The sequence below is a fragment of the Phyllopteryx taeniolatus genome, chromosome 16 (genome assembly GCF_024500385.1).
Source record: "Phyllopteryx taeniolatus isolate TA_2022b chromosome 16, UOR_Ptae_1.2, whole genome shotgun sequence".
Classification (NCBI taxonomy): Eukaryota; Metazoa; Chordata; class Actinopteri; order Syngnathiformes; family Syngnathidae; genus Phyllopteryx; species Phyllopteryx taeniolatus.
Genome location: NC_084517.1, coordinates 9895350 through 9911265, shown reverse-complemented (window position 1 = coordinate 9911265; position 15916 = coordinate 9895350). Strand labels below are relative to the sequence as shown.

Sequence of the window (15916 nt, the reverse complement as noted above, 5' to 3'; positions counted from 1 at the left end):
GATCTATCTTTGGAATTAAAGCAAAACTCGTCCAAGCATGGAAGAATGGCAAACAGCTGATTATAAGAAGAGATAGATCAAGATTTGCAATAAAGACAAGAGAAGTGAGGAAATGGAAACGACAAGCCTGAAAGTTTGGAACAGTAAAGCCAAATAATCTATTTGTGCCGTCGGCTGAAAACATTTGGGTTCGAAATCAAAATATCAATATGAGACAAGAGAAGAGCATTTAATTTCCAGGTGTTTACATCTAGATCAGACACACAACTTAGACGATTATTTAAGATGATTCCTAATGAGGTAGTATTTATCCTAACAGCACATTTAGGTGAGTAAAAGTTTTGGAACAGGTATCTTAAAAAAGGATGAATGAGAATTAGAGAATTAATTTAATTGAAAATCAGATGCTTGCAGTAACTCCATCGAGTCTGTGACTCATTCACGTTACCAGCTTATTGCACTTTTTTTCCTTTTCCAGGCCGTCAAAAACATTATCTTTCAGTCGTTGTCTGTTTTGGGGGCTTATGCCATTCAGTATCCTCTTTACCAGGTAAAATGTATGCTCTCTCGGGTTAAGGTCTAGAGATTGACTTGGTCATTCTAAAACCTTCCACTTCTTTCCCGTAATGTACTCCTTTGTTGTTTTGGCAAGTTATTTTGGGTCATTGTTTTGCAGCGTGATGAATAATTTTCTAGTCCAATTGCTTGCATCTTCCTTTAAAGTCGGCATCATATGTTACATCAATGATTAGTGATTCCGTACACTTCTTTGCCACTCTTTCAATGTCAACCGCTGTTGTTTTACTTGGTTTACCCATGCCGTGATTGTTACTTACTTTGTCACTGAACACACCAGTGTTTTATTTCTTCTTCGGGACAAACTAAAAGCTTGTATTGCTATGCGCAATGTTTGTGCAATGGTTCGGATTAACTTTCCATCTCAGTTTAACAATTTCTTGTTTGACACCCATAAGCAGCTCTTTGGTTTTCATGTTGCTCATGTGTTCCTGTTTCTTGTATAAATGTAGACTTCACAGGCAAAATCCAAATCATAAACTATGTTTGGACTTTCAGCAATTTCTATTGTTTTAATAATCCATGTTGCAGGACATAACCTGGGCAGCAAAATAACGTCAGTCACATGTTCAAATACTTTGCTGAAATGAAAAACGGGTTCAAATGAAGGTGCCATATAAAGGTGTATCTGATCCAGAGGCAAATACCGGGACATAAAAGCAGAACTTTCATATGCATCTTCTGATGTCAAACCCAAATTATTTCAGTGTATAGCAAATGAAAATGGATTTGTCACACTGTTCCAATACGTTTGGAGGGGAGTTTAACACAAGGATCACCTTGCTCCACAATGGGCTGTTGGAGACGGCGGCGTGACAGTGAAAGAAGCATTGGATGAGTTCCAGGAGAAAGATGGTGCACTTCCTTGAGCGTGGAAAACAGTTGTAGTACACATACATGCACGCAGCCAAATATCCCATAATTAGCATGCTAAAAGGCAGTTAAACGTCTGACACAAAGACTCACTGTTGGGCCTCTGTTGCTCACTTCATAGACAATGCACAATACGGAGCCCATGGGAGCCCCCAAATCACCCTAATAACCGTCATGACCCAGCATGTCTTCTCCTATTTAACCATTCCACCCATGACTCTCATTCACTTGCTGACCCGTTAATGAAAAGCTGATAGCCTCCAGGCCGGTTCCTGCACAGCTCGCCCCTTCCTCCCTTGTCCTCTCCTTTCATGTTTGTCACCGGCACAACATATGCACTTCCTGTCCTCATGAGACTCAAATGTCTAACATGGTGCTGGTGCATGGGAAAAGCAACGGCTTGACATACAGCACGATGGCAACTTAGTACAAGATCAAAAAAGGTCATGGAGTTTTGAAAGAGGAAGATGCTCATTTCATTGAGATTCGGGTGGGACCGGAGACAAACACATGAAGAGCAGAAAGGTTCTGTTTAGTTATAGAGAACAATCAGTTCCAAAACAATAAGAAATAAGTAAAAAATTGCTTCACACTGAAAATAATACAAAAGAACAAATCTCTTCCTGGGTTAAACAGTCACCATAAAAGACCTTTACTAACTGTGCGTGAACATTTTGAAGGTACATCAGATATGAAAAGTTTACACATGAAAGGCCATGTTTTTGCGATATGAAGAAAAAGAGGACAGGTAAATTAAAAAAAATCCATTATTAATGTGACCTATAACCTGTATAACTCAACGAATCTTTTTTCTAATCTTTTTGAGAGGTGAAGTACTGTAGGTGAGACGAGCGGGACCTGAGAGTCCATACTGCACTCGCATTAGATACATGTCCAATTTATAACCTTATCCAATAGAGGCCTGTGTCAGATCTGAAAAAATCGGAATTGTACTGGTCACATTGACATGAAAAAAAAACCCAAATCAGATTACGTATGTAATGTTATGTTACAATGGGCAGAGAAAAAATCAGAATTGACCTGGAGTGTGAACATTGGACGAGCTTACGTTTTAAATTATTCTTTCACATTTAGATCACTCGGGCAAGAAGATATTGTGAAAAACTTGACCAGGTGTGTATACATGATCCATACACGTTTGGTTGTGTTATGGCATTTTTAATTCAAATTAGTTTGATTTCTTGCTGTTAAGTCACTTTTTTTTTTGTCAATATTTCAAAACAATCAATGATTAAAGCATCCATCCATCCATTTTCTGAGCCGCTTCTCCTCACTCGGGTCGCGGGCGTGCTGGAGCCTATCCCAGCTGTCATCGGGCAGAAGGCGGGGTACACCCTGAACTGGTTGCCAGGCAATCGCAGGGCACAGACAAACAAACAACCATTCGCACTCACAGTCATGCCTACGGGCAATTTAATGCATGTTTTGGGGATGTGGGAGGAAACCGGAGTGCCCGGAGAAAACCCACGCAGGCACGGGGAGAACATGCAAATTCCACACAGCCGGGGCCGGGGATTGAACCCGGGTCCTCAGAACTGTGAGGTTGATGCTCTAACCAGTCATCCACCATGCTGATGATTAAAGCACACAGAATGAGTCAGGTAAGCTCATTCTCAACTCCTCCCTCAGGCCATATCACAAGAACTAACACGAATCATTGATCAAGAACATGTAATGTCTCATGCTGCACTTTTGAAACCATTGATGTTGACACAAATGTGTATCCCAGGTACTGTATATTCAGTCCAAGCCTCAGTCACATCGAGGTTGCCTAAACCTGTAGCCGATGATTCTCAAATACAACTTTCTCCAAGGAAACCTCGTTTTCCTCATGCAATCAACTGCTCTCCTACCGCAAATTCTCTCATTTCACAGTCAGACATTGAATGTCATCACCTGTCAGGTCGGTCTTAACTGCTGTACACGAAGCCAATTTTTTATTCAGGATAAGCTCTCACACTTACAATTCAAATGTTCTCTCTCTCTCTCTCTCTCTCTCTTTCTCTCTCTTTCTCACACACACACACACACACACACACACACATACACACAAACACACTACTGAAAGGCTCTCATAAACACTAGCCAAACACGCTCATGAACACTTGGTCTTATAAACACTAGTCAAACACTCTCATACGCACGACTGAAAGTCTTGTTCTCATAAACACTAGTCAAACACACGTGAACATGTCACTGGCGCTGACACATGCATGTCACTGACACTCACACGGGCATGTCACTGACGGTCACACACACATGTCAATCACATTCACACACACGTCACTGGTGCTCACGTATTCATGTCACTGACACTCATGCATGGATGGCAATCATATTTACACGTACATGTCACTGGCGCTCATGCACTCATGTCACTGACGCTTACGCACACGTCAATCACATTCACGAACACGTGTCACTGGGGCTCATGCACCCATCTCAATCTCAATCACTTGCACGTCACTGGCGCTCCCCCACACGTCAGTAACGTTCACGCGCGCATGTCAATCACGTCGATTATGCTTACACGTGAATAGTGACAATCTTAATTTAGTTAGGTAGTTTAATTAAAAAAGTAAAACATATAGAGATGCACCACACACTCAGAGTGTAATATTTCATATTTAAAATATCCATCCATCCATCCATCCATCCATTTTCTGAGCCGCTTCTCCTCACTAGGGTTGCGGGCGTGCTGGAGCCTATCCCAGCTGTCATCGGGCAGGAGGCGGGGTACACCCTGAACTGGTTGCCAGCCAATCGCAGGGCACATACAAACAAACAACCATTCGCACTTACATTCACACCTACGGGCAATTTAGAGTGTCCAATTAATGCATGTTTTGGGGATGTGGGAGGAAACCGGAGTCCCCGGAGAAAACCCACGCAGGCACGGGGAGAACATGCAAACTCCACACAGGGAGTTTTGCATGTTCTGACGCTGAACGCTCTAACCAGTCGCCCACCGTGCCCAAAATTTTAAATATTTAAAGCGTCAGCCTCACAGTTCTGAGGACCCGAGTTCACTCCCCGGCCCCGCCTGTGTGGAATTTGCATGTTCTCCCCGTGCCTGTGTGGGTTTTCTCCAGGCACTCCGGTTTCCTCCCACATCCCAAAAACATGCATGAATTGGAGACTCTAAATTTCCCCTAGGTGTGCATGTGAGTGTGAATTTGTGTGAAATTGTATGTGCCCTGCAATTGGCTGGCAAACCAGTTCAGGGTGTACCCCGCCTCCTGCCCGATGACAGCTGGGATAGGCTCCATCACACCCGCGACCCTAGTGAGGAGAAGCGCCTCAGAAAATGGATGGATGGATGTACAATTTTGATGATTATACCTCATAGCAAACAAAAAAACCCAACTTCCCCATCTCTAGAAACTAAAATATAATGCGGAAAGAAATAATTGATTAGTTCAAGAAATAAAAATAAATGTTTAATATATAAATTAGGTAGGGATTTGTCCTCTGAAAAGTACTTTAGTGTTTAATGAAACTATAAGTACTGAACAAAATGGACTTTTGGACCATTCTAATTTATTGAGATGTACCAATATTACAAAAAAAATCATGAAATATTTGACTCTGAGTGTGTGTAGTTTGTAGTACATCTCTATTCATTCACTTTTTGAATTGCACTTCCTAACAATATTAAGCTTTTGACACTAATCGAATTTATAGAGATGTACCTGTATTTAATTATTTCTTTGATTAGGACAATGTACATTAATCAACACATCAGAAAAATAGGCATTCATGTAAGTATACCAAAGTGCACAGTGCACAGAACACAGTGGCTTAAACTTTTCCACAGCTGCTACGCTTCCAGCCTTTTCTGGTGACCGGATGAAGGAGAAGAAGCTGGGAATGTAGTCCGCGGACAGTGGGTGGCTACTTTTTATCCCTACAAATTTAAAACGTGACAATCACTATTCAGAATTGAAAGCGAAAACAAGCCTGAGGTTACCATTCTAACTACTGATGTAGATGATAGATCTGATACTCATGCTACTCGAATAACTAGTACTAGAGGATGTAGTACGAAGAAACCTAACATTGTAGAACAAGCAGTAGATCTGTAGATATGATTATGTTTGTATCGTACCACAATCTACTCTATATTACTTCATTTGGAACTTGAATGTGTTTGTGCCAGGGAAGATGCCGGGGTTAGAGTCTTTGTGTTTATATGTGGATCACAAGACAGAATTTTGCTGCTCCCATCCACACCCCCTGGGAAAAAGGATCAGATGTATCTGTCGTGTGTGCCCACTATCAAAAGATTCACTGTCATTGAAACTACAAAATGTGGTCGTCCTCTTTTTTTGCTATCTGATCTCCTTGACGCGCTCCTTTGATCTTTCTTCCATAAATGTCATAGTTTCGTCATACAACTGTGTTGTTTACATGCGCATATCACTACACACCTCACAATTCATCTTAGGAGTCACATCATCAATCAACACGAGTGAGCCCATTACATTATTATTCATACATGTCCATGCCATAGCATTGTCTCCACCATGCTAGACACATGATGTGGTATGCTTTGGATTATTATCTGTACCTTTCCTTCACTGCAGATTTGCTTCACCCATCAATCTGATATAAGTGTACCATGGTTTCTGGCTTTGCATGAATGTTGATTTCCATGTTGAAACCCTTTTTTCATGAGCGTTTCTCTTTATTGTAAATTCTGACACTGATTCATCATCTTCTCCACAGTATGCTTGACTTATTTTGATATTGTGAAGTATTTTTGTATTCACCTAAAGAAATTATTCTGTGATCATCCGCTATTGTTGTCTTACTGCGAGTTATTGCAAAAAGACTTTTTGAAAGAAAGGACATGAAATATTCAATATTGCTTTTCAAGACCAAAGTTAGGAGAGTCAGTCCCTCAAACACGTAGAAAATGATGGTGGCTGCAGCAAAGGCCTGGCAAAACACCAAGGAGGAAACTCAGAATTTGGTGAAGTCCTGTCATCCACTTTAGAACAATTATTCACAGTTATTCCAATTGTCCGAATACTACTGAGCGCCTGAAAATGTAGGTGCATAAAATAGCATAAAATAGCTCTTATACCTAAAGGGCAAAGGCCATATTTTGTAAAACCTCTTACATTAACACTAAAACTCTCCACTTATACAAACACACATAGTAAATACATATTGGTGGTTTTATTTCAATTACATTGGTGTAATGTATGAGGGCAAAAAAAAAAAAAAAAAAAGACACGGTCAATAATTCTGGGCCCCAGTTTTGTGTTGGCGTCAGTGGGCCTCCACTGTAAATAGCTGCAGTGACATCTAGTGACACAGAATGCAATACCAACAATTATTCAAAGATTTATTCATAACATTGAAACGTAAACATCCAATATTAAAGTGCGTTGTAAACAAATTATATATATATATATATATATATATATATATTTCTTTCTTTCTTTTTTTTACAGTTATTTCCCACACACCAGCCTATGATTGTCATTGCTATTTAAAAATGTATTATTGTAATAATGCCACATCAAAAGCTTGCAGTTGGTGTTCTTGATTAGTTTCTTGATAAGAAATAATAATTGTACCGTATGAATATACAGTACTGAACTGTACTGTAGTAATCAAAAGACAGGCTCTTTGAGGTTTTTGCCTACAGCATTTTAACATTGTGGCTGACAGCATGCATGCGTGTACAAGAGAACTGTTTTTACCCTCTACTTCAGCACTACAAAAATAAACAATAACATATTTTAAAGTGACTGCTTACACATTTGTTGCTCATGAGCACACATACTCTTTACAATCGCTCACAAATCCACATTTGTACAACACAAAAAGTGAATCAATGACAAAGTGACAAAGTGAAAATATAAATTCAATACTGTGTGAACATTAATATACCACAGATGAGACAAGGATTCACAATTCTGTATTTTTCCACTGGCTAATTTCTGTATGTTGAATGTTGCTTTTAAAGCGCTGACAACTTAAAAATAGAACAAAACCATCACAAACAACATTGTACACAATGGCAACCTTGAACTTTTTTTTCATTCCTGTCCCTTGTGCACATTTCTAGAGGCTTCACTCTAACTTCATTCCTTCTGTTACATTTTACAATGACTTTATACCATGACTGACATCTTTATAATTCTAAAACTGTCAGTAACCCAAAGCTGCATGCTGTGATAGAAGCTAATGTATCCTAGTGACTCGGCGATGTTCGGTGTTTCACTTTTTGAAAACAAATTGTAATGTGGAAAGTGGGACAAGTTGGAGAAATGCCACTGAGCAAGGCACTGGATCACCAACTCTGGGTGCACAGCCCTGCCTTACTCTGAATATTTTTTCAAAATGCATAGGAGCCTTTTTGGGAGCACAAATATTGTATATATCTCAGTCCTATAAACAGACTGGATGCTTAATATTTACTTCAGTCACCTGTTTGTCAACAATTTTCATGTCTTATGCCTGTAAGAAAATGTTCTTTCATTTGGGGTCCTCTAATCCCTTATTTACAGCAAGAGATTGTTTTAATCTTAACAAAGCAAGGGATTTCACATGCATAAGGTGGAATGTTGACAACAGATGACTCAGAGAACACCATTAGAATGAACACAAAATCATAAAAGTCATGAAATAAAACATTTCTACCTTGAATTTGGTCCTCCTCAAAAAGGAATATGTCATTAAAAACTTTAATAGAATGTCTCATTCACACTGAAGTCAAACGACTCAATGTGTGCTTTTCTTTGGTTGTGACATCAAGAAGAGCCAAGGGTCTGTCCACTCAAAGATTTGCCTTTTCTTTACATTGGAACTGCCAAAGTCAAACTGAGGCCATACAATTGATTGCTTTTACACTTCTATGACAGTTAGGAATCTTAAGATTTTAGTCAGAAAAAAAATACATGCCCATTTGATCAAGACTTTATGACAGTGACAGTTTGATGCAAGAGTCAATTATTTCCAGTGCGAAACTTTGGTTTAAATTAGAACAATGTGGAACAGATTGGTGTTCTACCTTAGAAATTTCACTCTATTCCTAATAAGAAATCCTGCAATTTCATGCAATGAAAACAAAACAGAAAAGACATTCAATCTGCTTCCTCATTGATTTCTTCAAATCTCTGGCTCGTTCTTATAGGTCACTGGATCGAGTGGAATGGCTGTCTGTAAGATGTCAAATTCCATCTGGTTATTGTCCATGTCCAGAACACACATGACATTGTGACTCCCAGATGTCATGGTGGCAGTGTCCTTAAACATATTGTGGAAGTCTACAGAAGTCCTTCTCTCCTCTGCTCTTTCCTTCCCTACAATTTGAGAGGAGTCAAAGATGTCTTCTTCTTCTTCCCCGCAGCTCAGCGCGACCTCGTTCTCGTAGCAAAAGGTACCGACCGAACAAGGGATCAAGCTTTTTGAAGCCATGCGTGCAGAGAAGGGAGAAACCACAGAGGAGGCCCGACTCGCGTTCTCATCGAGCTCTTTGGCGCTGAAGTTGGGTGTTGACGGGACCTCGTAGGTCTTGTGGAAGCGTGCGTAATCGACCTTGTAGCAGTTGCGGTCCTCATAGATGACAGGCTCAAACCTGTGGCCCCAGAAGATCTCCCTGGAAAGGTAAGAGCTACGGATCTGTGTGGTCATGGCCGTGGCCTCCACCATTCCCTCCAGGATCACAACAACCTCAAATTCATCCGTCTCCAGATCAGCTCGGCTTACACTATACAAAGGGCTGTCTTTGTCTATCTCATGGACTATAATCAGCGGGGATACGAGAAACAACCTGTCTGTGCCCTCGTCGTAGCCCACATTGAGGTCCATCTGCTCCAGTGGGATGAATTCTCCTTCTGCTGTGACGTAGGAACGGATGACCTGCGCCCGGACGTGAGCCTCCACAATGTGGCTCTTGCGCAAGTTCCCCACCCTCCACATGAGGCACAGCTTGCCGTCACGAAGGGCAATGACAGCATTTTTGGAGAACATGAGCGTCTGGTTCCTTTTCTTTGGGCGCGCCATCTTGGCCATAATGGTGCCAACCATGAACGAGTCAATGATACAGCCCACGATGGACTGAACAACCACTGTTATGACAGCCATGGGACACTCTTCAGTTACGCAGCGCCAGCCGTAGCCAATGGTAGTTTGTGTCTCCATGGAAAACAAGAGAGCACCAACAAATCCCTGGACATGGAGGATGCAAGGCACTCTTTTTGTCTGTCCTTCTGTAGTGTGTCCAGAGTTGGGTGAATACAGCCCGCCCGCTGCTATTCCTTCACCCTTCACCATGAGGTGCTCCTCAAAGTCCCCATGGGAAAGCGAGACGCTGTAAAAGATGACGCCAAAGAAAAGCCAGGAGATGATGAAGCTTGTGCAGAATATAAACAGCAGGTATCTCCAGCGGATGTCCACACAGGTGGTGAAGATGTCTGCTAGGTAGCGCTGCCTCTTTTCCTCCATGTTAGTAAAGACAACATTACATTGTCCATTCTTCTTCACAAAGCGGCTCCGTACCTGGCTGGAGCCCCTTGTCAGAACCCTCCCGTTGTAGTTGTTCATCCCTCCTTGTCCCCGTGTGCTGGGGACAGCAGCGGACGCACCTGTCCGCCTCCTCCTTCTCCGCTTCTGCTCAAATTCTGTGTCGCAGGCCGAATGTGAGTGGACGTCGGAGGAACTCTGACCGTTATGGAGATCCAAGCTGCAGATCCTCAGACGCTCCTCCTCTGGTAAGTTGTTTGACACAATGCTATACCTGTTAGGCAAATAAGCGGGTCAAGCCTAATGTACAACAATCAATCAACTTTTTTGAAAAATGTTTGTTAGCCACGATGATGGAGAATACCTAAGCTTAAATTCCTTAACTTCAGCAAGCATGTTTCATTTTATAAATATATATATATATATATATATATATATATATATATATATATATATATATATATATATATATATATATATATATATATATATACTGTGTATATGTTTTTAAGATCAATGAAAGAGATATTTGAAAGATCACTACTGGATGCCACGTAGACCTAACTAAAATTCCGGTCACCTAACTATTTTAAATCCACAAGTCTGTGTTTGATTTAAATGGATTACCATTCGGAAAGCTGAGTTCAGTTTATCTTAATGAGAAGGCAGATGGCAGATTATGAGATTATATTCAGTATGAGTCTGAGTCAGTCACATTGTCCATTTGGAATTGAATCAACATACATGTGCTCTATGGAGAAAAAGGTAAGGGATACTTCCAACTATGTGGGAGCAGTTTGGGTAAGACCCCTTTTTTATGCTCCGATGCACAAAACAAGGTCCCTATAGACACGCTTGGATGAGAATGGGAGAGGCTTGAACTCTACCCCATCAAACACCTTTTGGGATAAACTTCCACAGTGATTGTGAGCCGACATCAGTCACGTTTCACCTCACAAATGTTATTCTGGATAAATGGACAAGAAATCCTATAGACACACATTTGTTGTTACTCTATACTGTAGCGGTCAAGAGAGACCAAGCCCATATTTTCTTGAATACAGTTTAAGTGTCATGTTTAAGTATTCGTAATACCTTTATCCACTTAGTTGTTCAATAGTATTAGCCATCCTATATGTGGCACTTTATTTTAATCATTCCATACTCATCCGGATTGGTTGATTTTAATTGTGTCGAAAAAAAACATTCAAATAAAAAAATAAAAGTAATATTTGCCGATGTGAATCAATTCTATACCCTGGAATACAATTAGGAACAAAGTAGAAAACGTGATACAATCGACTGATATTGAAAAACGCATACATTGAGCAATTTTTAATGATCAAGATATGACATGCTCTTGTTCTTATAACACGTGCTGTGTGGCTGCAGGGTGAGGAGGAGAACTCTGTGTAGGACAGTACAGGATGGCCTTAGCCTTTGTGAGGATCTGCTTGCCGTAAATATCCTTGAGCTTGTCCTGACTCACTCTCTCTAGGTGCCCATTTAACAAACATATTCCTACTTGTTATTGTTATTGTGGATAACACTATGTAAAAAACAAAACTAAACAAAACCAAAAAAAAAATAAAAAATACCATTAATCACAAGACTGATGAATGAGCACATTTTGTTGACACGTGCATTACCTGTCATGTACATTAATATTTTTTGTATCTTTATATTGGTAGCTTGACTGTCCAACTAGCATGTGCAGGTCTCAATGCTAGGCTTGGAAAGTTGGAAACACCATAGAATAGAATAGAAACAAAGAAGAGACTAATCATACGGTCAAAAGAAGATGCATTGATTGTTAGATACTTAAATATCTGCGTTCCTCTACCGGCGAACCGAACCAATCTGTTACACCGTTCAAACAGTCCCACACAGAAGACTGCCTCCATCACCTGTTGGACCTACTTGTTCCCATGGCAACAATAATCCCTCATTTGAGGTTTGGGTGGGAGGCCAGAGTCTAATCACTCCCACAGATCAGCCATCCACCATGCAGGCAATACTTGGGCCTCTGAGAAGACCCCTGCAGACCACTGCAAATGAGCACATACAGTATGCAATGGTCACAATGTCTGTTTGGACTTGAAATGAATCATGAATCATCATGAAGAATTACAAAAGTCAAGGATATATTTGTCTTCACTATCCACAGGGGGCAGTTTTATATCATCTGCGTTGTATTGCTGAATTAAAAGTGTGGATTTAGACTTAATCTCAGTTTGACTCGGCCGTGTTTTATGGACATCTGAGAGGGGATTATCTTGTCACAAGGAACACGGTGGACCCAATAAATAAGATTGTATAATTACACCACATTGTACACACACACAAAAAGCATTCTTTTAAAATAAAACATTTTAATAAGAAATTCAACACATTTATAAAGGCATATTTAACACACTGATCAGCCAAAACATTATTACCACTTTTACATTAAAATAATATCCAATACAAGAGCTGTATTAAATATTCTGCATTTACAACAATAACAATGTTCATTTTTGAATGAGACTGTTACAGAGGTACTAATTTGACAGTTTGTTAATTTTGTAGTTTGCAGCGGTGTAGAACTTTAGTGCATCATAATATTTCAGTTACCTCAATTGACATTTTTACATGTGAAAGGAACCTTCTCCTTCAATAATATGAGAAAGTTTGTCTATCCTTGTGAAAGGGGCAATATAGTTAAGGCCGGCATTTGACTAAATTTCCTTGATCGACCGTGGGGAAAAGAAATCAATCGATTCATGAGGTTTTAAAAATATTTTCGGAATGGGATGGGGAAATGGAGGCACGGTGACCGACTTGTTAGCACATCTGCCTCGCAGATCTGAGGACCTGGGTTCAAATCCGGCCTCGTCCGTGTGGCGTTTGCATGTTCCGTACCTGCATGGGTTTTCTCCGGGTCCTCCGGTTTCCTCCCACATCCCAAAAACATGCGTGGTAAGTTAACTGATGACTGAAAATTGCCCGTAGGTATGAATGTGAGTGTGAATGGTTGTTTGTCTATAAGTGTCCTGCAATTGGCTGGCGACCAGTTCAGGGTGTACTGTACCCCGCTTCTCATTCAGCAGGGATAGGCGCTAGCAAGCCCACGAACCCTGTGAGGAGAAGCGGTACGGAAAATGAATGGATGGATGGGGAAATCGCTCTCTTTATGTCCTTAACTCCTATTTCAGTGCCAGTAGCGGGAGTTGATGTTGCGCCACTTCCCATAGACAGAAAACTAGTTGGGACAGAACCAACAATGCCTATGCTGGTTGCAGCCAAGTAGTGCACTTCATTTTGCCACAGTTGCTCCAAGATTCAATTAATCAACAATTAATTCCACACAAATATCAAGACAAAGTAAAAATACATATTTAGTTGTTTTTTTTTATTGTAAAGGAAATAAAAACACAAATTAAAAAATTGCACACATAAAACTGTGTAAAATAATGGCACTGACACAATAGTTTTTTATTGGTGTTTTTGATAGAGATGTTGGACCGCCTTAGACTGTGCAGGTGTACCTAATGAAATATCCCGTCTTTATGCAACGTCATTGTGCTTTATGTTACACTGGATTCAGATCTTTTCATCACAGACTTTACTCATAGACATTACTGAATGACTGCCACAAGCCACAATCACAAATGCTGGAATTAAAAAAAAGAAGGGATTCTGTAGTGAAGAATCCAATTCAAACCTAAAACTGGCATCTCAGCAAGGGAGAGTGGAGACTCTCTTCTATCTGCCACAATAAGACATAACACATTCTGTGTGGGTTCCACAGCCTTCTTCCTCGATATGTTATCATCGTTTCCATCTTCCATCGTATGCATTGTCATAACTAGTCATCTCTGATGCAGCTCATTTTCATTCAATTATCAGAGTCATCTATAAGGATGACTGTACATGTAGAGATAATACATTGACGAATACCCTTATAAAAAAAAGAATGTTGATGGATACAGTGCACAGTGTGCTTTTTTTTTTTTTGTGTGTGTTATTTATATCTTTATTTATGTTAACCTGATTCTAAAGAAAGGGTTTGCTGCTTTTCTTGGGTGAAACCTATAACTATACCAAACAATAAATAATGTACTGCACTCTCCTTATAGTACTATGCAAAAGAATCGCTGCCAAAGTACAGTTCCGTTCTGTTTAACTTTGCCTTTAATCTTTAAGAACAGTTTGTTTTTAAATATTTATTTAGGTAAAAGTTATTTAACCTTTATGTGCAATGCATTTTAATTAAGTACAGTTTTTTTCCCCTTACATTTAAACACAGTGTTAATGATCAAACTGTGCCTAATGTTACAATGGCTTGCAACAATAATAAATATACCTTTTAAGAAAAAAAACCTCTGTCTTGTTTTTGATGAACACAGAGGATCACTTCATTTGTTACACCTCCTCAATCTAATGAGTATAGTTTTCCAAGGTGTAGAGCTACAATGTGCCAGTCAAACTATTTCTTATATTTTATAATAGCATTATAAAGGGACAAAGTATTAGCACAGTTTTGCGCAACTGTACAGTGTCAATCAAAACTGAGCATTATTGTCTTTGTTAAGGCAGAAATTGGATAGAGCTCCTGTATTGGAGAATGTGCAAGTGTGCCTAATGTTGCTGCAGTTGACTGCATATGTCTTGGGTTAAGATGAATGAAGGTTCCGTTTAATGTGGAAAACTAAAACCCTGCAATTCAGGATAGATCAAAATTGAAATCATGTAACCTGTCATCTCAAAGAGAGATTTAACCCTGACAATGTGAGGCGCTGTTGACCTGGTTGTACTTGGCCCAGCAGTTTTCATGATGCTCAAGCGAGTTTTCTGACAGTTTTTTGTTATTGGTATGATGATGATGATGATGATGATGATGATGATGATTATACCTATAAACTACATGGCCTGGGATAGGAAAACTATCACTGTTGATCTTCAGCTTTAAGTGGACACATTCATTCATTAAAAATAAAACAAGTTATCTAATTGTAATCTCCTGACATTAAATACTGTGACCATGATTAAAAAGATACTCACCCTACTAATTGCTGACTATTTTCCTTGTTTCCATTCAATTTCCTTGTCAGCTGAAACTTCACTTCTCAAAGTCCCAATAGCACTGTCAACTCCAACTATCCAGCACGTCTAGATTTCTGTGGTGTGTGAGCGCGTCATTCCTTCTTCCTCTCTTTTACTTTCATTTAGTGATTTCCTCTTCAGTACTTCTTCATCATTCCTTCCTTTTAATCTCTTATTGTCCTCCTTTACGGATAGTGTAATCCTGTCACTGAACGCTCTTCTGTGTGCAGCCTTGGCTGAAACTGCTGTGTCAATCTTCCCTGTGCACAGCACGGGAGATATGAGATGGGAGGGGGAGGAAGAGGCATGATTTGAACTAAAGGCGGTGATGGGGGGGGGGGGGGGGGTGTAGGTGTAGGTGTAAAATACCTACTTTGCATTATGCTTTCTTATAGCAACAGGAAAAAGGGCACAAAAATAAAATGTGAATTGTTGACAAAGTCTGTGGATTCGAAAGACGGAGCACAAACTAAATACAGTAATGAATATTACTTGATACCTCCCTCACAGCAAATGTTCAAAGCTTGTTGAAGCTTTTAAAGCTGTGTAGTTTCAGGTCTCTGCTGCCTTTTTGCTGCAATGGGTTCCCACTCATGTTCGTGATTATTCCACAATGGGGGCACATAGCAGCACGACTACTTTGAACTGCATGTAATTGGTGGATTTTGAAAACAGATAGTTTCGTTTGTGTAATTTTTAGCGAAAATACAGGTTTCGAAGCACAAATGTTTGATTACATTCAAGTATTATCAGCAGACATAATTAACATGCAACACATATAGTAATAAAGTGATGTTTTTCCTCTAATATATGTACTACCAGTGTCATGCCAGCTTCCTCGAAATCTAAGTGGGTATACCGTGCATATGAAATAAAAAAA

General features: G+C 39.9%; 1 protein-coding gene across 3 annotated transcripts; it reads right to left on the bottom strand.

Moving 5' to 3' along the window:
* Window positions 1–5225: 5225 nt before the first annotated feature.
* Window positions 5226–15301, bottom strand: LOC133466226 (ATP-sensitive inward rectifier potassium channel 12-like). Of its 3 annotated transcripts, none has more exons than XM_061749727.1 (3): window positions 14995–15301; window positions 11859–11999; window positions 5226–10225 (listed from the first exon to the last, which is right to left on the bottom strand). In XM_061749727.1, exons 2-3 carry the CDS (start codon window positions 11879–11881, stop codon window positions 8596–8598), a joined length of 1653 nt encoding a protein of 550 aa, XP_061605711.1. In that variant the 5' UTR covers window positions 11882–11999; window positions 14995–15301; the 3' UTR covers window positions 5226–8595. The 3 variants fall into 3 exon arrangements, with proteins under 3 accessions (XP_061605711.1, XP_061605712.1, XP_061605710.1); XM_061749726.1 differs by having other exon boundaries at window positions 5227–10225; window positions 11872–11999; XM_061749728.1 differs by lacking the exon at window positions 11859–11999.
* Between the last annotated feature and the right edge of the window lie 615 nt (window positions 15302–15916).

Excerpts from the sequence above, each read along its gene's own strand:
- LOC133466226 (XM_061749726.1), bottom strand. The coding sequence starts at position 11,900 with ATGAGGGATTATTGTTGCCATGGGAACAA. Across the intron at positions 10,226-11,871 it reads TATTGTTGCCATGGGAACAA|GTATAGCATTGTGTCAAACA; the intron begins GTAGGTCCAACA and ends TTTGCCTAACAG.